The 26,967-nt window shown below is 43.7% G+C and overlaps 2 protein-coding genes across 8 annotated transcripts in view; one reads left to right on the top strand and one right to left on the bottom strand.

The window, feature by feature from the left end:
• Positions 1-4,382, top strand: part of AGK (acylglycerol kinase) — a 102,594-nt gene extending 98,212 nt beyond the window's left edge. For 5 of the 7 annotated variants that reach the window (XM_034965116.3, XM_008965944.5, XM_055115461.2 and 2 more), the window contains 2 exons: positions 1,635-1,719; positions 2,891-4,382. In XM_034965116.3, the coding sequence (XP_034821007.2) occupies positions 1,635-1,719; positions 2,891-3,028 (223 nt within the window). In that variant the 3' untranslated portion in view covers positions 3,029-4,382. Of the gene's footprint in view, positions 1-583; positions 771-1,634; positions 1,720-2,890 lie in introns of those variants that run through there. The other 2 variants (XM_008965947.7, XM_055115463.2) reach the window with 2 other exon arrangements.
• Positions 4,383-6,843: 2,461 nt separating this feature from the next.
• Positions 6,844-26,967, bottom strand: part of DENND11 (DENN domain containing 11) — a 45,134-nt gene continuing 25,010 nt past the window's right edge. The window contains exons 4-9 of the mRNA XM_034965115.3: positions 23,861-24,014; positions 16,405-16,543; positions 15,305-15,436; positions 15,022-15,172; positions 14,290-14,358; positions 6,844-12,967 (exon numbers count right to left, since the gene is read on the bottom strand). Of these exons, the coding sequence (XP_034821006.2) occupies positions 12,772-12,967; positions 14,290-14,358; positions 15,022-15,172; positions 15,305-15,436; positions 16,405-16,543; positions 23,861-24,014 (841 nt within the window). The 3' untranslated portion in view covers positions 6,844-12,771. The remainder of the gene's footprint in view (positions 12,968-14,289; positions 14,359-15,021; positions 15,173-15,304; positions 15,437-16,404; positions 16,544-23,860; positions 24,015-26,967) is intronic.

Here is a 26,967-nt window from a genome sequence, read left to right on the forward strand (position 1 = left end):
TGGACATTTCCCAGGCCTTTTTCCCTTTTCCAATACAGAATACCCTTCCAAGTTCTGTGATTTGTTAAGTCCTACCTCTGCCAGAATTTTATTGGTAAAGAACACTATAAATCCTCCTTCAGAGCATCTGAGGAGCTGGTGTGTTCCCATGCCAACTGGTAATCTGCTCAGCTCCGCTTTTCTGTGCCTTGTCTCAGAGCTCCCTCTCGTGCCCATTTAGGGATCACACATTTCTGCTGCAGCGGCCTGGTCTCCATGGCTACTTCATTATCTACACAGGCACATAAGTTTGTTGTTCTTGCCTTTGGCATAAATTCTTCAGAGACTGAATAGCTGATTCTGCAGCCTTTGATTTTCTTGCTGTATCTATAAGAAGGGAAAATCCTGTTCCTTCTACAGAATGTCCAGAAATCACACAATCTTCATTGACAGTCTGGCCAGTGAGACCAGCAATATTCAAATCTCCTTTATGATACTGGTATCCAGAAATAGAGACCCCAATTCTATTGCTAAGGTTAGGCGAAGCCACTATGTTCTGCATTGTTAGCACCAGTGGCAGCCAGTGTCCTTCTGTTCTCTACAGGAAGTGAAATCAAGTAATGTCTGTTTCCTCTGGATATCTGAAGAGAACATTGTGAAGCTGCGTTAGAAAACTCTGATACCGTTTTGTAGAGTTACTGTTGTTAATAAATGATAAATAATGGACTGATTTACTTAGATTAGCTTTTACTGTATTTCCACTGCCTAAAAGATACATCTGCATGAGGTGGAGTGTGTGTCTGTATATGCGCTGGAAATTTTACTCCATAGTCACTCAGTCAAGGTAGATATTGTATGCCAAGTAGACCGCGTTATAAATACAGTCATCCCACGGTATCCTTGGGGTATTGGTTCCAGGACCTCCCTCAGATACCAAAATCCACAGGTTGTCAAGTCCCTTCTATATAGTGGCACGGTATTCGCATAGACTTAGGCACGTCCTCCCTATGCACATTAAATCATCTCTAGATTACTTATAATACTCAATATAATGTAAATGCTATGTGGATGGTTGCTGTCCTGTATTCTCTAGGGGATAAGATAGTCTGTACGGATTCAGTACAGGTGCAAAAATATGTATTCTCTATCCTCAGTTGGTTGAATCCACGGGAGTGGGACCCACAGATAGGAAGGGTTATCAGAGAACTTCTAAGACTAGTTGTTCATATACATAAAAGAAATATCTACATTAAAGTAAAAATATTTTCTCCTTCAAGTAATCACAAGAAGTACCAAATACCAGAAGTTTAGTACTTTTCCTAAAGAATTTCATTCTGATTTTTAAATTTGAGACTAACAATCTAAGAATTAGGTACATGTGGAATGATTATTTTTAAATCAATTTTTAGATCAAATTAAGAGCATTTCAGAGAAAGTCATAACTTCATGCCCAGTTCTCTACATTCAGTCTAGAATGTATCACAAGGCTAAGCAAGAATCACTGTTGGAAAAATTATTTACAGAATTCTATGGCTTAATAGACCATCTGTCCACTTATGTAAGCTCATAAAAAGGGGGAAAGAAGTTGCTACATTGTTGCAACCTAGTGCCGTTGCCATCACTGGTCTTAAGCTTGCTTTTTCCTGTGCTCACAGAAGTCGAAAGGTGAGAAACCCCAAGCTGCACGTGGAGGGCACGGAGTGTCTCCAAGCCAGCCAGTGCACTTTGCTTATCCTGGAGGTGAGTGGGGAAGGGGTCGGTAGTCACAGCATTTGATTCGTTCATCATCGGCCTGCCCCTCTGTGGTGTCCCATCCTTCCTCTCTGTTAGCTGACCTACACTTAGGCACATATTGTGTGCCAAGCATTTTGCCAGGCTCTGGGTCATATTAGCGGGGAGCTGAAAAGGATGGCAGAATCTCCTTGGGAGTCATGGATTTAGAGTGGACTTTTGAAGACTCCCATCGTTTTCGAACCAAGGTTCTTCCCTAAAGTGAGTTTTAGGTCTCCTTTTATTTTTCCATATGTAAATAATGCAGAAGGTTACTGCATTAAGACACATAGAGAATTGTCTAGCTGGCAAATGTTAATAGTGGCTTTTACTTTAACATTTTTTATAAAGGATCTGGAAGCAGTTTTCAGTTCAACACTGAATTTTTCTGTATTATGAAATGCCATGCTTAGAATAACCTATGTAAGTGAAAAAAATTGGAAATAGAATCTGGAATTGGGAGGTTATTCAATTGTCAATACGGAAAAAAAGGAGGCTCTTCATATAGCCTTTGAAGACATGTGGCCATATATTACTGTATTCAGACAAGACTATAGGTAAACAGAAGGTATCCCCATAGTGACTGGCGTCACAGTTTCGATATAAATATTGAATTAAATGCATGAGTTATGGAAGGGTTTCATAGACTGTAATGATATTAATGTTGATACACCTTAGGTATATCAAGCTAAACAAGTCTTAGAGAATAATGAAAATGATCCAGCAGATACAATAGCTTGTCGTAAGAGAATTAGCTGTCTTTATTTTTATTTGAGAAGGATTAGCATAATATAGAAAGACTATGAGTTCCTTAAGACATGGCAGGACCCTTGCCTTTTAATACATATTTGAAAATTATAACCATGTTGTTCAAATCCCAAAATACTCTGGGAGGAGATAGGGGCCAAAAAAAGAAAATAAATCCTTTTTCATGGATGGTAGAATTAGGATGTTTCCAGAACCAGCACTGTGCCCATCATAGTAGGCACTGAATTTTTTTTGTAAAAGAACATTAGGATAGCTCCTCAAGAGAGGATGTTGTTTTCCATAATGAACTTCTTCTGGTGCTGCTGTGAGACCTCCAACTCCAGTAGGCCACTGATGTGTGTTTGAGCTGTTCTGAATATTCTCTTCTCCCCAGGGAGCAGGGGGCTCTTTTAGCATTGACAGTGAGGAGTATGAAGCGATGCCTGTGGAGGTGAAACTGCTCCCCAGGAAGCTGCAGTTCTTCTGTGATCCTAGGAAGAGAGAACAGATGCTCACAAGCCCCACCCAGTGAGCAGCAGAAGACAAGCACTCTGAGACCACACTTTAGGCCACCAGTGGGACCAAAAGGGAACAGGTGCCTCAGCCATCCCAACAGTGTCGTCAGAGGGTCCCCAGGGCATTTTCATGGCAAGTACCCCTCTGCCCCCACTCCAGCAGTGCTTCCCAAAGTGTGCTCTGTCACCTGCTTTGCAATCAGCTTCCATTAGCGCATGTTTTATTTTGGTGTGACGGTTGGCCCTCCTAAACACGGACTTTCCTCAGGCTGGTTCAAGACGGAAAAGGACTTTCTTCTGTTTTCTTCCAAAGTGCAACCACAGTGGAGAGCCCACAGTGGGCTTAGCCTGCCTAGGCCCTTCCATTTCTCTTCTTTGACCGTGCTAGGAATTCCAGGAAAGTGCATTCCTGCCCTGGTGACCTTTTCCCATTTCTAGGCTCCTCCACAGGTGCTGCTATTTTGTGAGCTCCGGCTCCTGTTTAGCTTTTATTTCAGTTCTAACCTCAGTCCAGAAACATATGCGAGGTTGTTTCCCTCTTCAGCCACGGCTACAATACTGGGAAATGCTAGTTTTTATTTTTTTAAGTAGTGCTTCCTAAATGGTTTGCATGAGAGCCACCTGGGGTACATGTTGAAAACTGATTTATTTGGGGTCTACCCCAAACCTAATAACCCAAATTTGGGGATGGGGCCCAGGAATATGCATTTTTAAAAAGTCATCTGCCCTTCCCAGGTGATTCTGTAAGTTGTCCCTCAACTGTACTTGGAGAAATCGTGTTTTAAAGCAGTAGTCCACAAAGTATTCTGCTCATGTGCCCCCAAAAGTATTTTGAAAAATCATGTATACCCTCACCCATCTAAGTTGATATCTAAAATTTTATCTAAGTTGGTATCTAAAATTTTTCATGGGAAGTTAAATAGTTGACAAAGTATGTATTTGCTGGTGTCGTGTAAATATTGGTATTTTAAAATAAAAACTGTTACATCACTATTTTAAACATATCCAGTACAATTTAAATATCACAACAATTTGACACCCTTCATTCATTTATAAAAATAAATGAGCTAGTTCTTTAGTAGTTAAACATTTCAAATTGGCTTTTCTCCTTCTGTATTTCCATACCACTTTTCAGCCAAGAATCCTATCATAATGTAATCTATTATGCCCGACATCTTTTAATCATTCACCCCATTACTTCTTGTCAACAAAAAATATAAATGGAAATTTTTTTTTTAGCTCTTGCTTTAAGTGTTTGTTTGTTTGTTATCTCAGTCCAGAACCAATATTATCGTAATTAATTATTGGTATATAATGAAAACGGTATTAATATAATTCTTGGATGATTAAATGTTTTTTTTATTAGAATGTTCTTTATCCTAATTAGTTCATTTATCCAAGAATACATGAATGTGATTTACAGCTGAGATGGGGTTCAACCTCAGCTGTATTCCTTGTTTCTGTATAGATGTAAGCACATAAATTCTATGGAATAGAATTACGTTAACAATGTTTTTACAGTTCTTTGGATTCCTTTGGCATTTTGACAAAGATCACAGTGCTCTATCATCAAGAATTATTAATGATGATCTATCAACAAACAACTTGATTAGATTCTCCTTTAGTCTGTTGAAAGCAGAGAACTGAAATCCACCTGATTTGCCATGGCTTTGCCAGCCAGTCATTAGCACCATTTACTTTTACTATCGCTGACATTTTCCTTTGTTCAGTGGCCCTGAGGTTCTTTCTTACACTCTAGGGGGCAGTGCACCACAGGAAGATCAATGAGGGAGGATTGCGAGGGGGAAGGGGAGGAAGCAGAGCTGGCAGGCCTTAGCTACAGGCTCTCTCAGGCAGATCCCTTTTAAGATACATACACCATGCCCACACATCCCATGGAGAGAGACCAATGCTTTAGTAGATTACAGAACAGCTATGAAAAGTCCATGAATGAAGATCACAAAAAGGAAGGCTTTCTTATTTCATACTGTATTCGTCAGGGTGGTAAAAGTTCTGCTTTTGGCAAAAAACATAACAGACGGTTCCAAACATCAGCATAAAGATCACTCATCCCATACCACCCACAGGTAGGAAGGATGCTGTAGTATATGAAAAAAGTTTTCACCTGAGCTGAGAGCATTTAGCATATCGTGGTTCTGTAACAATATCAAGGACCAGTGCAGAATCTGGCTTTCTTTTCTGATAGGCTACCAGTGTGTGCTTATGTGTGCTCATTTTGTGGTTCTAATCATAATGGTACATATAATTAGGGAAGGATATGGAAGCCACTTTAGAATCTTATTCATTTTTAAATATAAATATGCCTTGTTTCAAACTTTGATTCAGGCTTTCTTTCCTGTGAGGGCTTGGTTTCCTTATTGTTGACTGCTTTGTTCTTTGCCTTGTCCTTCCCTATAAAGCCTGCATGGAAGACGTTTAATAGTGCAACTAAAAGAGAGTCAGCTGAGTGAGGCTTGTCAGCCAAAGCTGGAATGCTGAGCTATCTGGAGGAGATCCCAATAACCCAATTTGGGGATGGGGCCCAGGAATCTGCATTGGGAAGTCGGCCACCCTTCCCAGGTGATTGTTTAGTACAAACTTTTTGACAGATTAATTTCACTCAAATGCAAAGATTAATCCCAGCACTTTGGGAGGCCAAGGAAGGTGGATCACCTGAGGTCAGGAGCTCGAGACCAGCCTGGCCAACATGGTGAAATCCCACCTCTACTAAAAATACAAAAATTAGCTGGGCATGGTGGCATGTGCCTGTAGTCCCAGCTACTCTGGAGGCTGAGGCAGGAGAATCGCTTGAACCCGGGAGGCAGAGGTTGCAGTGAGCCGGGATCGCACCACTCTGCACTCCAGCCTGGGTGACAGAGCAAGACTCTGTCTCAAAAAAAAAAAAAAAAAAAAAAAAAAAAAAAAAAAAAAAAAAAAACCCGTAGTTGCTTTCTATTAAGATAGGGTTTTAAATAAAGCTTTTTTCCTTTCCCTCACAGCTGTTTTGCACATATCTGGATGCAGTTATATTTCCTAAGTGCCAGTGCTTCACATATGTAACTGATGCATCAGTTCTCACAACAACCCTAGGAAGTAGCTACAGGTTGAGCATCCCTAATCTGAAAAGGCGAAATCTGAAATGCTCCAAAATCCGAAAGTTTTTGAGTGCCACCATGATCCTTAAAGGAAGTGCCCAGTGGAACATTTTGGATTTTGGATTTATAATGCAAAGATTCTAAAATCCTAAAACATCTGAAATCTGAAAATACTTCTAAGTCCCAAGCATTTCGAATAAGGGATACTCAGCCTGTAATAATATATGGTTACATAGCACAGAAAATAGGAACCTGACTTTGAATCCAGGCCATTTGATTTACAGAGCCACCAATAGCAATGTACTCTATACCGGTTCTAAATACATACTGTAACTCCCCAAGAGGTTAAAAATGAAATAAAAGTTTAGAATATACACATATACCAAATATATACCAAGTACATAAAGTTTTAAACTGAACTTTGATAAGAGAGTTTGTAAAGTAAAAGGGTGGTGGTCTCTGTGGGATTCTAGAAGTTTCCTGATGTAATTAAGGGTACACAGCCCTGGCTCTTCTGGGTGGCGCAGTTATTCCCAACTTTGTTTCCCATTACCTGGAGAAAGTTTGTCCAGACCGTGGCTTCTAGAAGGACAGGTAGCAGCTCCCCAATCTCCTCCATCATCACTGTAAGTGAAGTCAGGTTCAGCCCCCACAGGCTCTGCTCATGGAGTAGGCCACCATTCCTTCCTACCACAAACCACATTTCTCGGACTGGAGAAGGGATTGCAGCACGCATGTTCATGTTAAAATGTGAACTTTAATTGTAAAAATCATTTTCTGTAAATATAGTTATATCAACCTCTCTGCACACAACTTGGTTCAGATATATACAGATATGATATTCATAGATGTTATTTGTACCATAGAACAAAATCAATTCAAGAAACATTTACTTTTAGCTTCAGGATTAACCCCAGCTTTCTTTAGGCCTTAAAATTACCACCACTGGAAACAGAGAGAGAGCACGGCATACCTGGGCACACCAGTATTCAGGGCAAAATCTATGAAGTGTCTTACTAATTTCATAATATGAGGTAAAGACCCGAAACAAAAATAGATTCAGTCTCTCGTATTGCTATAACTCTTAGGCTGGGGTATTAATCAAAATAGGATTTTTACATTTAAGGCGACAGGGAGGCTATGCTGATTCTAACTCAGAAAGAAATGGGAAAACAGTTTTTCTAAGGCTACAACTATTTGTTTAGGCTTATTTTCCCGGACCTATACAAAAATTCAGTCAACAAGTTTTGGGTAAATAAAGGAAATTCATTTTGCTTTCCTCTGCTCTGTCCCTGAAGTCACTCATCCAGGTTGGCTGCTCAAACACCAAGAATCTCCACCATTCTTCACTTGACAGTCTTTGTGGACACGTTAGACCCAAACTTTTTTTTGTATAACACCATCTTAAAATTTTTTAGTATACTTTATCTTTCTTTAGTTTACCCAAAGGAAGGAGTTTTCACTCTAATGTCAATATATTTGCAACCATCCAACTCAAAGACCTCTGTGTCGACTGTTCACTTTGTGGATCATCTCTGGCTCATTTAAAACATCCTGCCTCATCCCCACATTCGCTGACTGGCCTTAGAAAGCAAAGTAAATTTATTGTTAGTCTAAATAAGCATTCTATAGCAAACATAAGTAATTCACACCTGGCCTACTATGAAAATTAAATTTTCTGAATTTAGATCATATTAGCTCTAAAAGCCCCACAGTATGCTAAAAATCGAAAATAAATTCTAAAAAGAGGAAAGCAAGGCTTTTGTCTCCATCATCATTTCTTTATATAGCACTAGAAAATTCTTATTCCCCTTCTAAATTTGCAATTTCATCCAACTGCCCCTAAATTCTAGTTCCAAAAACAAATTAAAGTGCCAGTTATAACACTACCTCCCACTCCCACCTCTCTCAAGAAAGAGGCCTAAAAATAAGAATGATGACATTTACCCTTTTTTGTACTAGAGCTTTACTGAAGGTTGGTATTTTTATGTCAACCTTCCTAGGACTGTCAAGTCTGCCTCCTAAAGAGCGCTGTCAGGATTTCATAGCACAATCTCCTTATTCACTCTCCAAATTATTTACATAGTAAAACTTCTATGGGGTCTCAGCCACCACCAAATTACAAAACTGCCCATTTCTTCTAGAATAATAGTTTTAAAATTTCCTTCCATTTCAGTATATGCATACTCAGTTCATCACATAGTAATATCAATAAAAAAATAAACTTCCATTTCTTATAAGAAAAACATTAACTTAATTCACAGTTAGCCTTTTCCCACAACACTCAATACTCCAGTAGCTTCTAGGAAGAGAGGTATATTAGTAATAAAAATGGAATATTAAAAATCCATGACTTGGGAGTAAACAGAGCCCTTAACTCCTCCTCTCCCCCTACCTGAATCACAAAAGGGTTTTCCTGAAATGAGAGGGGATGGGACTGGGGTCAGCAGGATTCTCACCTCGGTCTAACTACAAGGTACGGGGAGAAGACAGGAGGGCTGGCCATTTGGCAGAATCCAAGCCTACTAGCTTGGGATCTACTAGGGAGATAAAAGCCCATGCCTGGCATATTGGTCCCCATTCTAATTGTCTTGCCCATGTTATACCTGTCATCACACTAAGGCAAGTCCACTGCCAAGCTGAGCATTATCCTATTTTATTCATCCACCTGCCCCTCCTCCTTTACCTCTGCAAGGTTGACCTATACAGGGTCTGGAGAAAGCATCTCAATCCATTCCCTGGGCTATGCAGTTGCAAAGGGAAATAAATGGTCCCTTGGGTCTCTGCCTCTTCTCGGAGGGTTGATGTCCTAAAACTGAAAGCCTAATTCATTACTGTCCTTTACAAAAGCTTCCCTGAAGGCCTCAGTTTAAAGATGAGTGATTTCATCTTTTACTGTGTTTGAAGGGCTTTCAGTGCATCAAGACTGAGAGCAAATTCATCCTCATAGCCACCAGAAGGAAAAACAATGATTTAGCTAAGATTTAATTTATCTTCTAGCTAAAGTGTCATCGGTAGTCACATGATCAACAAATGTTCACATGTGGCATCTGGAAGCATGTGCACCTGTGTGCTATCTTAACTTTCTTCTCTTGACTTTAAAGTGGAACAAAACAAGGTAAGTTATAGATGCAAGTTCCTAAGCTAAATTACTTCTATTGATACATCAATGATTTCAGCTTCCCTCCCCCTAACCAGATGGAAGCACAGATGCTATAATGGATGATGGATATGGAAGGCAAAAGCCTTCTAATTCATTGCAATCATAATTTACTGAGGACTGTACAGGTCCAAGGTGGGACACTGACACTGGAATGGTCTCTACCAGGCATAGGGAATGGTTCATGTTTAAAGGCCAAGCAAATTCTAAACACATAATTTGGGCCATACTTTTAGTCTGGTAGGGGATAAGCCCTACCATTTCAAACTCCTTGTGGAGAGTCCTAAGCCAGGGGCCAACTGGACATTTTCCCAAAGGCTGGGTAGTATCATCTGCTGAGCCTACAGAATTGAAAATACCCTCTTGAACAGGCCTTTGTCATATTTTACATGGATACCAACGAGCCCCAAACCTGAATTCTACTCCCACCTGGAATTTCTTCTGACTTATTCAGGAACAATAGGGCAGCCCAGCCAGCATCTCAGGTCAGCAATTATTTCCAAACTGGCACATAGTTCATTTCACAGTGTGGCATGAGATCAGGCTGACAGCTTCACAGGAGAACTAGGCCTGCTCAGGCAGGCGAGGGCTGAGGCCCGGCAGGAGATGGTGGCAGAAGGTGTCACATCACAGGTATCCAACCCTCCTCCAGGAGGCTAGTGGTCATCATAATGCCCGCCCCTAAAGAGCTTACAGACCTAAAAGTCTGTGAACGATGTTCAGCACTTTCTTCTGAACAAAAGCAGATGGTTTCTCAGAAAATATTTCAAGACTGGCAGAAAAGCAGGTCCACATGGCTCCTAGCTTCTGCTGCCACTGTGGAATTCCCTAGTAGAGAACTGGTAGCAAAGGATCCTGGGTTGTGCCTGTTAATTTGTCATGTTGGGGAGCAGAATCTGGCACAGAGCAAGGCTTCGAAAGGTGATTTCCGAGGCCACAGACTCCACTTCATAGCCCAGGCAAGACATACTCTGAGGATGCTCAACAGTGGCAAAGGTAACTGAAGAGATAAAGCACACGCTGTTCAGCCAAGCAGAGGCTCTGCACAAGATTTCTGGTCCTATGAAGAAGCTGGCAAGGTAGGGAAGGACCAATTTATTGGAATCTCTCTTAAAGGGAGAAGTTCTGCATTGGGGTCAGCTGAGCCCAAGGCCCCTATGACCTGAAACATGGCACTGCCTCACTGGCACATTCTCCTCTGGGGCCACCCATACCCTGGCCCTCTGCATGAGCAGGAGGGTGGACACGTGGAGATGTGAGACAGAAAGCTACCGAGACAAGCACAAAGTTAAGGGAACCCAGAAGCCCTGACTCACCATTCAAAGGAAAAAACAGGAACTTCATTCTCACCCTGCTACGTTTATACCAGCACTTCTGAGCTTGCAGTTAAAACTGCAGTGTTTGCATATAGCAGGCTCAGAGCTGAAATGCCTCAAACAGCTCCTTCCGGCAGATTCCCTAATTCCAGAAAAAGGAGATCTTCTTGTGTCCTCTAGGAGAATCAGACCTTTCCTTTCACTTCTACTCCTGCCTCTAACCACCTACCCCCAGCTTAAAACACCCTGAACCTCAGGATACCACGAAAAATAACCATTACTTGACAGAAAGGACCCCTCAACCCTTGAGAGGCAAGAGGAGAGGGTTGCATGTAAAGGAGAATAAAAGGTGAGGCTTCAACCTCGAAACACAGATTTTTTTTTCTTTTGTAAACATACACATTACTGAAATGACAGCAACCCACATTGCAGACGAGAAAAGTCTATTAGCTGTACAGTTTACATTTCAATGCCCAAACTTATTTATATATTTACATAAAGATGCTACCTTGATTAATCAATGTCTATTTGCATTTCCACATGTGAATTTCTTCAGTTTTGATATTCCATATGAAGGAGCTACAGTGAAAACACTTTTGAATAAAGCAGTGAACCCTAAGAACCTTATCTTGAGATGAGATGTGTGAACCACCATTTGAATGTTATTTCTCCCTGCTGTGTATGTTAGTCTGGCTGGGTGTTGGTCGCAGACATGGATGCACTGACGGCTATTCCCATAACCGAGCCAGGCGGGAAGGGGGAAAAGGAAGACATTATTTGTCACCAACAACCCAGTATCCCAAGTCAAAATTCTCAACTATGGCCAAAAAGGCCTAAACTCGACCCACAGGAACTGGCTTTCTAACTGGTTGACAAACACGTAAGCTGCCCTCCTGCAAAAGCCAACCAGAGAACAGGCAGGTGGCAACAGGACCCAGCCTAGAGCAGAGCACTTCAGAAGAGGATGGATAAATCCATCAGGGATGCTCAGGGCTTCCTGACCACTGTCCCGGGTGAAGGCACTGCCACATTTTCTCTCAACAAATCTGTTATGTCCCTGGATCCAATTATTTAGCCTAAGGAATGTCACCTCTGCTAAAGAGAAGTGTGTTTGTGAGGGGTCCAAAATGATAAACCGTCTTGTTAGCATCGTGCTCCACCCTCTGAGTTAACCAGCTCAGATCCTTGCTAGATTTTGGAATCCAGTAAATCTGTGTTGACCCAGAGGTGCTGCTGCTAATGCCTCCAGAGAACTCGTGTCCAGATGAAGAGACTTAGAGTGGCTTCTCCATCCTGCTCGAACTTCAATTGCTCTATCCTCCGGTAGCCCAAACTTCAGCCTTTAAAAATACCCAACTTACTCCAAGAGCATTATTGAACCCTTAAGAGACTAAACTGGAAAATTAATTTGCTTGCAAGCTCCAAGGCCAGCACTGGCCCTTAGCAATTCACCAATTCATCCCAAGAGGAGGAAGGTTCAGACAAAGAGGAACATTACATTGCATGGCCACCATCAAGTTACTCTGAGGAAGGTTTCCAGGCTTCATTCTATAATTTTAGTTTTCAGCTCACTGATAAGCAACCTCTTTCATTCTGACCATAAGATAAGCTCATATTTGGTGTCAGAAACATCCTTTTTTCCCTCTTTGTGGTCCCTACTCAAGTAAACAGAGAAGACATAAAGTTGCCCTAATGAACAAGAAAAGGGATTTGATCCCAAGACTATAGACTCCTAGAACTACTAAAAACCTTAAAAGATCATCTGGTCTAGTTTCTGCCTTTAGGCAGATGAACATCTAAGGCCACAGGGGACAGGTGGTTGTCTTATTCTCAAATACATCAAGGGACAAAGACCACACAGACTTTCTGAACAGTCCATCCCAATGTTTCCAGAGCTCAGCCTACTTCTAGTGATACAACTCCCATGACCAAGCCCAAAGGACCAGCAGCTCTGGGAGAAAGTGGCAGATTCCAATATCCTAACACGGCAGGACACAAAACCAAGGTGATCTCACCTTATCTCTAGGGAAAAGGGCAGAAAGGAAATTGCAAAAATTATGTTTGTTGGAAAGTATAAACAATATTCCTTTGTGTCAACTTAATAAAAAATGAGGCCCTCTCGGGGCCTGGGGTGAACTCCGGGCTGCTGACATCCCACGTGAAGCGGCTCCCAGTCCTGTTGGCTCCTCCTACGGGCAACAGGGGTTGTCGATAACCAGCATGACATCAATGCCATAGGCCTCCAGCAGGTCCAGGAGAAAGCTCCGGTCTCCTTGGGGGTCTAGGCCCATGCCCCGGGCATGCTCTGCTGTCAGAGTTTTGTCTTGACTGGCAGACACCTCCAACAAAGTCTGAAATATCCGGTTGTTTTGTTCTAGGAAAAACCTGCATTTGGAAGACAAGACACAGGAAAGGAAGGAGGGGGGAATAAAAAGCTCACCAGATAATCCACATATGGGGAACCAAAACTATACTGTTTTGTTTAATGTACTTTTCAGTGGATTCGCAGGTATCTTTTAAAAGAAGAAAAGAGTAAAAGTTAATTATTCAAGTGCTACTAAGGTTAGCAAAGAAACCATTTGGCATTAATTATGGTGTGATTAGGGAAATCTCTAAGCAAGATGGCCTGTCAAAATCCATTTTCCTGTTGAGGGAAGTGACCTGGGTTTAAACAGCCTGAGAAGAGGCCCCCAAACACTGCTTTTCTCTCTTTCTGCTTAGTCATAGGAGGAAGCAAAAATTCAACAACAACAACAACAAAATGAACGTGAGCCAACGTTACCCTTGGGTGTTTGCTCTCCCTTGATGACTCTTTGGGAGGAGTGAGATTATGCACAGATCAAGATTTAAAAGTCACCGCTTTAGAGTGCTTTATGAACAAACAAGCCCTGTTCAGGACAGCGTTCACTGTCTAGTTAGACTAGACAGTCCAGCCCCATACAGCTCTCAGGTCGGCAAAGTGCCTGGTGCCTGAAGCGGCCCTGGGTGCTCAGGAATTTCAGACACAGTGGCACATGTCATACCTGGATGAGACTGTGGCTGTGCTCAAGTCTCAGATACTTTCCACCTAAACAGGATGTAGGTTTTAGGAAGTCCACTATTAGAATCAAGGTGCTACACTTTTGTAGAAATGCCCACATTAAGTTTTCAACATCAAACCACAACCTCACCCCTGGAAGACCAAAAAGGAAGCTGGGAGAATTCAGTTGATGCCACAGAAGGCTACTTCACCCAGCTGTCTAGGAATGAAATCAGTACTGTGAGGTGGAAAGGCCCTGGCTTCTGCACCTACGGGGCAAAGAGATTTCATTTGATTCAAGAATTAAAATTTCAGATTATCCCATAATATTCAGCGCAAGGAACTACTCTATTCAAAGGAGGCAATGGAAATGAGAAGTCCCTGAGTCCTGAGGGACAGACAGAGCTTCCAGGCGGTGGACATCCTCGATGTAAAAGCCCAACAAGGAAAGAAACACTAAGACTCCTGTTTTCTCTTAAGGGCCCTGCTTCTTTCCCTAAGTCCTCTGGGTTCCCCCTAATGGCATTTCAGGGCTCAGGTTCGCCTCTGTAAGGAGCCCGGCTCTAAGTGCCCTTGGCAGCAATAAACAGCATCCCTGGCCCGCAGTGAATGACATGGGAGGGATGCAGTTCACTCAGTGCCGAAGGGATCCTCAGGGAGACTCCACATCCACGGCCCCAGGACTCACAGCACGAAGAGGTCCTCTTCATAAGGGTTGTAGTCTTCTTCTACTTCCTGGGAGTACAACAGCATCTGCCTGTTGGGAAGATCACCGTGAGACTCTGGTGCAGGTACCAGGACCACAGTCACAGGTGAGGCCTCAGCCAGGCATCTTCAATGGGCCACCACCTCCCAGGAAGCAGCACCAGCCAGAAAAGGGATCAACAGGGTTTGGACTCAAAATCCCTGGGGTCCAGGGCCAGTTCTGCCCCTGGTAATCTTAGGCAAGTAACAATCTCCTAGTTGTCTATCAGAAGGGCATGATGATGATGATAATACTTATTTCATAGGATCACCAGATTATTGACAATGACATCAGATACATATAAGCAAGCTTCTAATACGGCGACCAACACAATGAAGGTGCTCAGTCAAGGTGCTTCTAAGCCGCACACACAGGTACATCTAAAGGTCACGTGGAGAGCAGCTGGCAGCTAAGGTAATTTCCACAGATTCCAAAGTCCATTAGAAGAAAGAAACCAGCACTGTGGATCTACTCCCCTCCTATCAGGGCAGCATACAGGGAGCCTGGCCTCTTCTACTGCGGGGCTTCCCTTCATTTCCATCTCCATCCCAGGCAGCATGGAGACTGGCAGAAATGTGTCAGGGAAGGGGCAGAAGACAGGCTTTGCAGAGACCCCCATGCTGGAGCTGCCCTGAGGAGGGTGGAGCCCCTGGTTCTCCCCTTAGCTGCCACTACCTCTGCTCATTGAGCCGGCGGTACTTCTCCCTGTCAGCACTGTTGATCTTCAGCAGCGGCTGCAGGTGGTCGTGGTGTGTCTTCACATTCTGGTTATCCACGTAGACGTCATACAGCTCCCGCTTCTCCTCGAATATCTTCTCTGTGGTGCCTGTGGAACCCGGGGTTAGAGAGGTGGGAACCCACCCGACCCCACTGGGAAACAAGGCTCCCAGGAGCCCTGTGTCTGGGAGGAGCAGGGCTGGGACCTGAGGGCAAGATGAGGGGAGGGCCCCATACTCACAGGCCACATAGGACACCTCTACCTCCAGGCTCTCGATGTCAGCCACGTTCACGTAGAAGAAAGGCTTGGACTCAGGAATGGTGCCCCCGATGCCAGGCAGTGAAACGTTGGCCAAGCAGCAGCAGCAGTACACTGTGGGGACAGAGGAGGTGAGCGGGGAGGGTCTGCCCCTCCACAGCCCTTCCTCCCTCGGAGCCTGCGGCTCAACACCTCTGCTCCAAGCTATCTGGTGCTTCAGGATCCAGGTGGTCCTGGCGTTCTGAGGAGACTGGAGGTGGCAAGCCTTTTGGGGTGCCATGGCAGAAACTGACCCCTCAAGGTGACGTCAACAACGTGCTTCCCAAACCCAATAAACATTTCTCAGTCTTTCTCTAGCTGGTCTTGCTTAGAATTTGACCTTGTCAGAACTCCGGCCTCTGTAACCCTTGTGTCTTCCGGTTCCCCCTTCTGCCTGTCCCTCCCTAGTCCTTTCTGTCCTTCCACCTTTCTGGTCCACTTCCTGTGCCTGGAACACCCCTCCACACTTGTACTTTCCCCAGGTAACGCTGTCCATCCTGGATATGAGTGCAGAAATAATCTACCACCCTCAAATCTTTATCTCCAGCTCAAACGCCCACAGGTCCCGACCCAGCTAGGCAGGGTGGGCAGACACCCCTGCTGTGAAGGTCTCAAGGCAGCACACCCTCATCACATCCCACACTAACCTTATCAAGCCAGCCCCCGGCTCCTCCTCCGTCCCCCATCTGGTGGCCCCACCACCCTTGTTATCCTAGACTCTTCTTCCACTGCAACCTCACACACATCAGAACTTTTACAACCCAATCAGACAACAAGTTTTGTCCAGTTTCTCTTAAATCCATCTAGAATGCATCTTCTCTGCTTTAATCCAGCCCTAATCTTTGGCCAGGCCACTGATGTGTCATCCAACCCATCTTCTACATTGTCAACAGTGTTCACAGCCAATCAGGTCACTCCCGGGCTTAAAACCCCATCCCCTGGATGTGGCCCAAGCTCTTCCAAACTTGGTCAGTGACAGAAAGACTCAAGCAGTTTCTGCTCCAGGGATTTAAGCAGCACTCCTGACTCTGGCTTCTGGTTACCTCTATAGCACACCACGCCCACAGGTGGGGGAGAAAATATCAAAATGCGCTTTCGAAGTAAGGCAAATTTCCAGAGGATGAGGATCTGTTCTCCAAAGAACTTTATAAACTGAGACATGCAGCCAGCTGGGTGTGTGATCTGAAAAAATTGAGGGGAATAGGGAGGAGAAAGAGTGAGGAACAGCTTCTTAGAAATATAGCAAAAGGTATCTAATCTCCTTCTCTGAAATTCTGAAGTCCATCCAAACAGATACATTAAAGGATGCTTATTTCCACACACAATGATGTTTTTCACTTTAAAAGTCTTACCTTTAAACTGGATTTCTATAATACAACAGCTCCCTGATACACGGATGTTTGAGTTGAGTGATCATTATTTTACTCAGGAGAACAATGCAAAGGAAACAAAGCTAAATTTAAATTTAAAAAAACCAGAATAAAAGCATCTGCTTCAATAAGAAAACTCAACTCGAAAACATTACTAAGCACTGTTAAGTAATAACATGATGAGCAAACAGTCCCCAGTCAGATCCCAAATCTATGGGGGCTGCTACTGTGCAAAGTGAGGTGTCTGCAGAAGTCATAGGTAGGAAGGAGCCCCTGGCATAATCCCTGCTGCACTTCACCTCTGACCACTCTTCCTTCTTTTTTTGAGATGGAGTCTGACTCACTCTGTCACCCAGGTTGGAGTGCTGTGGCGCGATCTTGGCTCACTGCAACCTCTACCTCCTGGGTTTGATTTTCCTACCTCAGCCTCCCAAGTAGCTGGAATTACAGGCATGCACCACCATGCCCGGCTAATTTTTGTATTTTTAGTACAGACAGGGTTTCACCATGTTGGCCAGGCTGGCTTTGAACTCCTGACCTCAAGTGATTCGCCCACCTTGGCCTCCCAAAGTGCTGGGATTACAGGCGTGAGCCACCACGACTGGCCCCACTCTTCCTTCTGTCACTAACTGGCAACCCCTGAATTGCCTTCTAGGAACACTGAGCCAAGGAGTATCACAGGGGTTAAGAGCATAAGCTCTGATCCCAGGAAGAGCTGAATTCCAATCCTGGCCCTGCCATTTACTAACAGGGAGATCTGGGGAAAGTTAGCTAATGTTTCCGGTTCACTATCCTTAACTGTGAAATACGGAATCATCACCTACCTCGTAGGGTTACTTTAAGGACTGCCTGAGACAAAACATGAAATAGCACATAAAAATAGCCAATATGGGGTGGCCACTACTGTTGCTTTGAAAAACAGAAAGGCTTCAAACCCTGGGCCTTGCGAGCTTTGTGAAAGGTCATTTCCATGCCAAAGTGCCAGAAGAAAGAGCTCATCACCCATCAGGGAGGCAGGCAAGAGCACTTCTGAGAGAGGCACCGACTCTCGGGCTGCGTGCTAGGGTTTAACAACCACCAGCCTTCAGAGGCACCTACACCCGAGCCTCAGGGCAGCCTCTGCACTCTGCCTGTCCAAGCCAGGGCTGTCCTGGGCCCTCCGAAGCTGCGTCTGCACTACCCGGAGAGGATTTCCCTTTCCAAGGCATCACTCCTGCATTGATACCATTCCCCTACCCCATGCCAGGATAAAGGCGACCCTGCACTGAACATGTCCTGTTTGCCACCCATGCCTACTCCTCTGCCACTGCAACCCAAATCATGAGGAGGAGAGGCACCAAGTGACCAAGGCTGGTTGCATCCCTCCAATCGCTATTTCTCTTCAAAGTCTAACAGCAACCAGATAGGAAAGGGTGCCAAAGCACACGCCGGTTCCTCCCAGCTTTCCCACTGGTTATCTTCAAGCTCCCAACTTGTTCTTCCACCACACAGAGGCCAGGCGGGGCTTGCCCAATGTATATTTTATAGGCTAGTGGGAGAAAGCAATTAAAATATAGCCTGACAGAGCCATGATGGGAGAAGAATGGGGCTTGGTGGAGCAAACTGGAGGGTGCCTGATCCCACTCTAGGAGAGACAGAAAAGACTTCCTGGGGGAAGTGATGTTGAAGCTTTGACATAAAGATGAATCTGAGGCCGGGTGCTGTGACTCATGCCTGTAATCCCAGCACTTTGGGAGGCCGAGGTGGGTGGATCACAAGGTCAGGAGTTGAAGACCAGCCTGGTCAACATGGTGAAACCCCATCTCTACTAAAAATACAAAAAATTAGCTGGGTGTGGTGTCGCATGCCTGTAATCCCAGCTACTTGGGAGGCTGAGGCAGAAGAATCGCTTGAATCTGGGAGGCAGAGGTTGCAGTCAGTTGAGATCGCACCACTGCCCTCCAGCCTGGGCAACAATGCGAGACTGTCTCAAAACAAACAAACAAACAAACAAAAACAGATGAATCTGAGGGAAGGTGTTCACAAAGGCCTGCAGGTAAGAGGCAACATGGCCCTTCTTGGGACCTGCAAGTAGTTCAGGCCCTGTGCCCAGGCCCATGCCAGGGAAGCACTGCCCACAGGGCCACCTCCTTTCTTCTAAAAGGGTCAGCTCTAGAGACTTCTCACCCCTCCTCACCTGCACATGCAACAGGAATTCCTCCTGCTTTCATTGAAATCTCTTTCCCTTTTTCCAGCCTTGTTTCTCTGTGGCTTTTACAGAGAAATCTCTTTTCTTGATGTCTCCAGTGCGTACCTTCATGTTTTCCCTCCAACCTTTCAAGTCCATACTCCATCCTCTTTTCACTCCAATTTCTTTTTACTCCCTAACCACTGTCAGTTCAGTGTCCATAGCAGGCTCTGATAGACCCATGCCTGCCACTAGGGAAGCCCTCCACTCCCGGGGCCCAGCCCCCCTCCCCTGTATCCCTCTCCCACTCCCCTATTTTCCTAAGGGGAGCATTTAGCAGCCACATCTGGACCTCTCAGAGAGGTCTTCCTCTTCCCTCTGCTTCCTTTCCAGTTTATTTTTTTCCCTCTGAAACATTCCTATGTCTGACTCCTACCTTAAAAGCTTCTTTAAAGTTTTTTTTTTTTTTTTTTTTTTTTTTGAGAGGGAGTCTTGCCCTGTGTGGCCCAGGCTGGAGTGCAGTGGCGCTATCTCAGCTCACTGCAACCTCCGCCTCCTGGGTTCATGCAATTATCCTGCCTCAGCCTCCCAAGTAGCTGGGATTACAGGCGCATGCCACCATGCCTGGCTAATTTTTCCATTTTTAGTAGAGATGGGGTTTCACCATGTTGGCTAGGCTGGTTTTGAATTCCTGATCTCATGATCCACCTGCCTTGGCCTCCCAAAGTGCTGGGATTACAGGCATGAGCCGCCGTGCTCAGACTAAAGCTTTTCTTTATATGTGTGTTCATGTTGTAAAAATTCATTGAATTATATACGTATGATTTTTGAACTTATTTCTATAAAGTTTTATATTTCAATAAAAAGCTTAAAGATATATATATTATTTTCCATACATGATAAATATTGTATCATATATACTATTTTTGAACTTATTCCTATAAAATGTTATATTTCAATAAATACTGACAGATCTATTATATTATTTTCCATCCATGACAAGTATTATTATATCATACATGCTATTTTTAAGTGCTGTCATTTTTTTTCCTGGTCCCTGCCTTTTTTGTACATGTAAGCCTTGCCCTACTGCATCCCATACTTTACCTCATCCAGGGAATACATAACTTAATAAGCTCATATACACCCATCAATACTTTCCATGTTTATGTCTGGGTGTGTGTGTGTCTCTATCTAGACAGACACTGTGATTGTTTAACAACAGTGTAATCATATCACATGTACAGTCGGCTGGCCCTCTGTATCCCCTAATACCGTATTCTCAGATTCAACCAACTGCATGCAGATCAAAAATATTTGGAAAAATAAAGAATAACAATAAGAAAATTTAATACATGTAAAAACCAACATAGTATAACAACTATGTGCATAGCATTTCCATTGTATGAGGTATTATAAGTAACCTAGAAATGATTTAAAGCACAGAAGGTCCCTGATTTACCATGATTCAACTCACCAAGTTTTCAACTGTATGATGGGTTTATTAGGATGTAGCCCCACGTTAAGTCAAGAAGCTCCTTAAGACTTTGATGGGATTATGGCTTCTACTGAATGTGAATTGCTTCCGCACCATCATAAGGTCGAAAAATCATACATTAAGTGGACCCGTCGTAAGTCAGGGACTGTTGGCTGGGTTGCCAGCATTAAATGCACTTTGGACTTACAATGTTTTCAACTTACAATAGGCTTATGGGGGTGTAACCCCACAGTAAGTTGAGGAGTATCTGTATATGGGAGGATGTGCATAGGTTATACGCACATACTACACCCTACTATATGGGGACTTGAGCATCTGCAGATTTGGGTATCTGAGGGAGGGTGCCTAGAACCAAGGCCCTGCAGATACCAAGGAATGATGAGTTTTCTGCACGTTGCTATTCTCACACAAATGAGTCCTTCCATGTCACCTTCTTATGCTCTAATTCACTACTCACTATGACTTTCTAGTTTTCTACCACTGTGAACAATGCTGAATTAAATATTGTTACACATACGTCATTCTGATGGATAGATCCTGAGGAGTAAGGTTGCTGAAACAAAAGCCACGTTTTATTTATTTATTTATTTAGAGAAGTCTCACTCTGTTGCCCAGGTTGGAGTGCAGTGGCGCGATGTTGGCTCACTGCAACTTCTGCCTCCCGGGTTCAAGCAGTTCTCCTGCCTCAGCCTCCCAAGTATGTGGGATTATAGGCACCCACCACCAAGCCTAGCTAATTTTTGTATTTTTAGTAGAGATGGGGTTTCACCATGTTGGCCAGGCTGGTCTCAAACTCTCGACCTCAAGTGATCTGCCCGCCTTGGCCTCCCGAAGTGTTGGGATTACAGGCGTGAGCCACCATGCCTGGCCGTGTTTTTTATTTTGATGTGCTGACATATTGTTTTGTAAAAAGAAGACACTCCACTGTTATTTGTATCTGCAACCATAACAGTACCCTCTTCCCTGCATCTCCTAGGGTCTAACAGTTATGTTAATGAGCTGTCCTCAAAAGCATGGGCCATTTTCTTTTTTCTCTCTTAGTCCCTCATCCCTGGACTCTTATGGGGAAGAATACAGGTACATTTAGGTCAGATGCTGGTCACCTCCCTGTGGATTTGGAGATAATTCCAAGAGAAATTGGACTCTGAAGGAAAAAATGGGTCTAAGTTATGAGCAGACAGAAAGAGAACAGGACTCAGGTCAGTGCAAGCCCAGAGTACCTCTAATGGCCCTCTAACGATTTCTTAATGATTGTCTCTCAGCCTATGCCACGGGGTTGGGAAACCTGCAAATGACAATTCCTAAACTCATACGCCAATTGGCTTCCTGTTAGAGTTCTTCAATGGAGAGCATGGACTGTATATTGAAAGGCAGAAGGAAATCTCTTCCGTTTCTTGCTCCAGCTGGTATTTCTCCAGGAGCAGAAGATACCTATGACTCCAGCCTCCAGCTTTCCTTAGCATGCACAGCACACGTGGAGCCACACCTCCTGAGAGGTCCCAGCACAGATGCGCAGTGCCTCCCTCAGCGATCTGAGCACTGGCTGTGCAGGGACCCCTCCTGCAGGCTCCCATGGTTTTGATCATTCTGCTTCTCTTGCTTTGTTACCCTAGCCCTAAGGAAGGGTGGCAGGCAGCCTCTAAGATAGTCCCCAGTGATCCCCACCTCTTGGTATTTACAGCCTTATGCAATCCCCTCTTGCTCTTGAGTAATTTGCTTCTAAGAAAATATGGTGACATTGCAGGGCTGTCACTTCCATGGTTAGGTTACAAAGGGTTCTGACTTCCATCCTGCTAGTACACTCTCTTACTGGCTTAGATAAAGCAAGCTCACATAGTGGAGAGACCCACATGGCTAAGAACTGAGGGGAGCCCCCAACTAACAGCCAGCAAGGTACTGAGGCCTTCAGTTCAAAACAGCCCTCAAGAAATTTGATCCTGCCAACACCCACCTGATCTTAGAGGTGGATACCTCCCCAGTCAAACCTTCAGATGAGCCCCTAACCCTGGCTGATACCATCTCATGAGAGATTGTGACATAGAGAATCTGGTTAAGCCATGCTGGGATTCCTGACTTACAGAAGCTGTGAAATAATAAATATGTACTGTTTTAAACCATTAATTTGGGGATTTGTTCCACAGCAATAAATCACTAATATAGGGTGTTAGTCAGGCTATTATCTATAATTACTAAATATGGGTTACCTATTCCTTTTTTACTCCTTCAGCCTTCCAACTCCTATATTACTGATTTCCTGTATTAAATTAGTTTGAAATACCTACATGGTCTCTTTACCTGGTAAGTCCCTAATTGGTACTTATTAGGATTCAAGTTCCAGGGTCTACTATTTAAGGCTCTCTACAATCTAATTTCAGCCTATTTCTCCAATCGCTTCCCTCATGCCAGCTGACAAACATTTAATCCCAGCCAAACTAGTTTGCTCATGTCTCATGAACTTGTCTTGCATTTTTCCATGTCCACATCTCTGCAAAGACAATGAAGTGGGGCAGGAAACATGCACTGGCTATGGCACTAGACCTCTGTTTAAATCTTAGCTCTAACTCCTATTAGCTATAAGACCTAAAGCAAGTCACTAGCCCTTTATAAGCCTCAGTTGCTTTCGCTGGAAAACAAGGATTTAAAAAAACAAAAAACAAAAAACATTTACTTTTATTTTAGAGAATGCTGCAACAGGTACAGATAAATAGCTGGCACAATGCATAACTCCCAGAAGGTGCTGAGAAAGTGACAGACCATGGTTCTCACTGCTGCTCACACCTTTCCTGGTTCTGGAATCGGCATTCCTCACTTTCCACCTAGCCAAATACTCAGGGACCGCGTCCTCTCCCAAGGCATCTTCCCAGAGTTCTCCCTTGGACTCTTGGCATAATTTCTCTACCAGGGGAGCCCTAGGTTTCCATGGAAATATCCTGTGACCAACCACAGGGGACAGAGACAGAAGAGAAAGAGGAGATTCATGTTCTTAGTCATATTTGCACCCTTCCAACACCTAACGCTTTGCTGGGTGTTTTGCTAACTGTAAATAGGCATATTCTAGTACCAAAGCCAAAGTACTTCAGGAACAAATACAGAATGAAGTAACATCAGAAGTGTCTTAACTAAGAAATGTCATACTTCTTCATCAGACTCTTCATCTTTAGTTCAAATGTCTAGTGTTAAAATATCAGAAGCAATCAACAGAATTAAATCTATCTTTTCACAACTGGCCTATCACACACGCCTTTATACTATGATTACAGAAGTGTCTAGAAAGCATATTGTTTAAGATAACTTGCCTTATGTTTTAAAAAAACCAAATGCTTATGTTGCAACTCTGTTCTATCAAAAGTAGACATTTTGTATGATCCAAAGACATAAATTTTTTATTCATTAAAAATTAATCAACAGCTACTATTCCCAGATACAGATCCAGTATCGTGTAAGAAAAGCAGGGCTAACCTCACCTTCATCTCAGGGTACATGTATCGGTGGATGGAAGGCAGCCAGTAGACAGGGGGCAGGCTGCTGCCTCTGCCAGGACCAGCATGGAGCACCCCCTTTTTGTCCTCATAGAAGGCAGCCAGATGAGAGTAATGTCCTGGCATCTCCAACTGGTGCCTGCAGAAAAACACACACACACACACACATGCATACACACACACACACACACACACACAGTGAGAACAGCCCTGGTCACAGCTCTGCTACCACTCCTACCCTCCGCCCACCTCAAGGGCTGTAGCACTCAGGGGCAAAGGCCCTGACATACTCCAAAGATCCCCATTTGGAGGTTGCTTAGGTCACCTCCTTTGATGTTACAGAAGATCCTTAGGAAAAGTTCAAACATGGGCCTGAAACTCCCTGACAACACCATGGAACACAATTCTTTTTCTCATGGGAAACAGACAGAATTAACAGACTATAACTAATGTCTATTGTTCTTGAGCAAGGTACGCCGGAGACTGGGTGCCACTTCCCAGAGAATGGCTGCTTCCTGTGAGAAGGGCCAGCTTGGAAGCCTAAAATTCCCTGCTTAAAGCCGCTCTTTGTTTAGAGAACTCACGCTTGCCTGCTTGCTTTGTTGTTATGGAAGAATACGGAGCTTACCCCAAATGTCTCAAATAAGGGAAAACAATTATTATTGGATGTCATCAGGGCTCATAATTTCTGCATCAAGTATAATAATAAAGAAATAAAAAGCATCAGAATCTCTTCTCTGCCCGCCCCACCGGCTCGGGTCACAGAGCCTGGCTGTGCCTGGTCCTGCTGGCCAACCCCAGACCCCAGAACCCAGAAGGCAGCACCGAAGCCCTGGGCCATTTCAACAGTGGAGAATCCTGCCCCCCAGTGGAGCGCAGGAGCACTGTGAGGACTGTTTGTCACTATATTTAATGGGGGTGTTATAGGTTGAATTTTGTCCCCACAAAAAAGATGGGGCCCCAGCACCTCACTCAGAATGGGACCTTTTTTGGATAGCATCTTTACATAGGTAATCAAGTTAAAATGAAGTTACTGGAGTGGGCCCTGGTCCAGTATGAATGCTGTCCTTATAGAAAGGGGACTTTTGGACACATAGACACACACATACAGCAAACAGCAGGTGAACGTGATGACAGAGACTGGGATGATGCATCTACAAGCCAAGGAACCCCAAAGATTGCCAGCATCCACCAGCAGCTCAGGGAGAGTCCTGGAACGGATTCTCCTGCATAGCCCCAGAGGGAACTCACACTGCTGAGACCTTGACTTTGGGCTTCCAGCCTCTAGAACTGTGAGACAGTATGTTTCTGCTGTTTTAAGCCACTCAGTTTTGGCACTTTGTTATGCAGCCCCGGAAAAGCCCTAATTGAGGGAGGAATAAAAAGCGCCAAAACCCTCTTAGCCCATCTTTATTTTCTCAGTGTCCTACAATTTCCATCAATCAATGAACAAAAAGCAAAATATAGCTTCACTGAGCAAGGGAAACATCCCTAATTATGGTTGGCCCTGGAACAGCAGTGATTAAAAATAGGCACTCCCCGCTGCCACACCGCCTCTGCAAACTGCCACGGTGGCTTACCCCAAACTATGACACAAACTGTTGAGTCAAGATTTTCATCAACCAACTATAGCCCTCTATTCTCCAACCATCTCTACTCCAGAGTGATTTACAGCTCTTATGTCAAAGTGATGACAAGAGACCTTCAGACAAATTTATATTTTAAAAAGGAAAAAAATCATCACTATATTCATATAATGATTACTAATGTAAGATGGATGATAGCTCCAATTTCAGGGCTCCTGTGCGTTGTAAGTTTTGACAAGGACGTAGTCCTACTGTAACAAATATAGTCCTCCTATAACAAATAACTAGTTGGGAGGAGGTTGCTTGTAGTCACTTAGCTCACTTTTACAAATGTTCATGAGCTAGACAGGAAACCCATGGTCTAAGCTGTGTCTGACTATTCTGAGAAGATGGCAGATTTCAGATACTTTTTAGGGAAGTTTGTCAAACTGACGAAAGTCTGATTCACAGAAAATCATACAAAGGTAATTATGTTCAAAGGTGTTTTTATTAGGATGGAATTTCCCTAAAAAGAACCCTGAGAATCATTTTATTATATTTTAATACTACATTTTCTGTGTTATAGGGGGCTGTGTCAAGGGTAATTTATATTTTTTTCATTCAAAGGTGTTTCATTAGTATCAAATTTCCCTAAAAAGAATACTGAGAATCATTTTATTATATTTTTAATACTATATTTTCTGTGTTAAAGGGAGCTGTGTCAAGGGAAATATTTTTTCATGTTCTAGGTTTATTGTTTGCTGATTTGCTGCTCAGTTGTCTTTTCTGTTTGACTACATTAAACTGTATACTTGAACCACGATTCTAAAGAAAAGTTCAGTACAAAAGTTAGAGTCCTTTAGACAAAGAACTAATATGAGGATTCTGTCCTTTGATTGCCTCAGATATTACTGACTGATGGGACAGAACAAGGCAATAATATGGAATCTGAACATAGAGAAAAATACAAATTGGCAGTTCCTGGATGAATGTTAAGCAACTGCTGTATGAAAGACTCAAAATCTAAACACACTACAGATTTTGCAACAAACAAGATTGTCAAACCACAATATCAAGAAAACCAAAAAGTACTGACACAAGGCTCAGAGTGCTGGATGATAAGTTAGTCTTCAAAGATGATGTCAAAGCAGCCCTTCCTGGTGAACTTACCTACAAGAATGCAGAAAAACCACCACACCGAAATGCACGCCAAACCACCTATGGAAACTGTCCAAGAGCCGTGACACTGTAAAAACTAGAGAATAACCGGCTCAATATATATTATTAATCTGAAGCCATAGGCTGCTGGGCCAGAGACCCTGGGATTCTCCTCAAGCCCACAGCTCCTTCACTGATGAAACACAGCCATATGTGGCCATGCAGATGCCCAGTGCAACTGACCCTGCCTGTCCCTACCACACTGGCAATAATTCATCCACGATCAGAATCAGAGATGCCTTTGTGCGACAATTACACTTCATCACTCTGGTGTGTTAATTATTGGTCTGAACAGGCCGGGCGTGGTGG

This window comes from Pan paniscus, chromosome 6 (genome assembly GCF_029289425.2).
Source record: "Pan paniscus chromosome 6, NHGRI_mPanPan1-v2.0_pri, whole genome shotgun sequence".
Classification (NCBI taxonomy): Eukaryota; Metazoa; Chordata; class Mammalia; order Primates; family Hominidae; genus Pan; species Pan paniscus.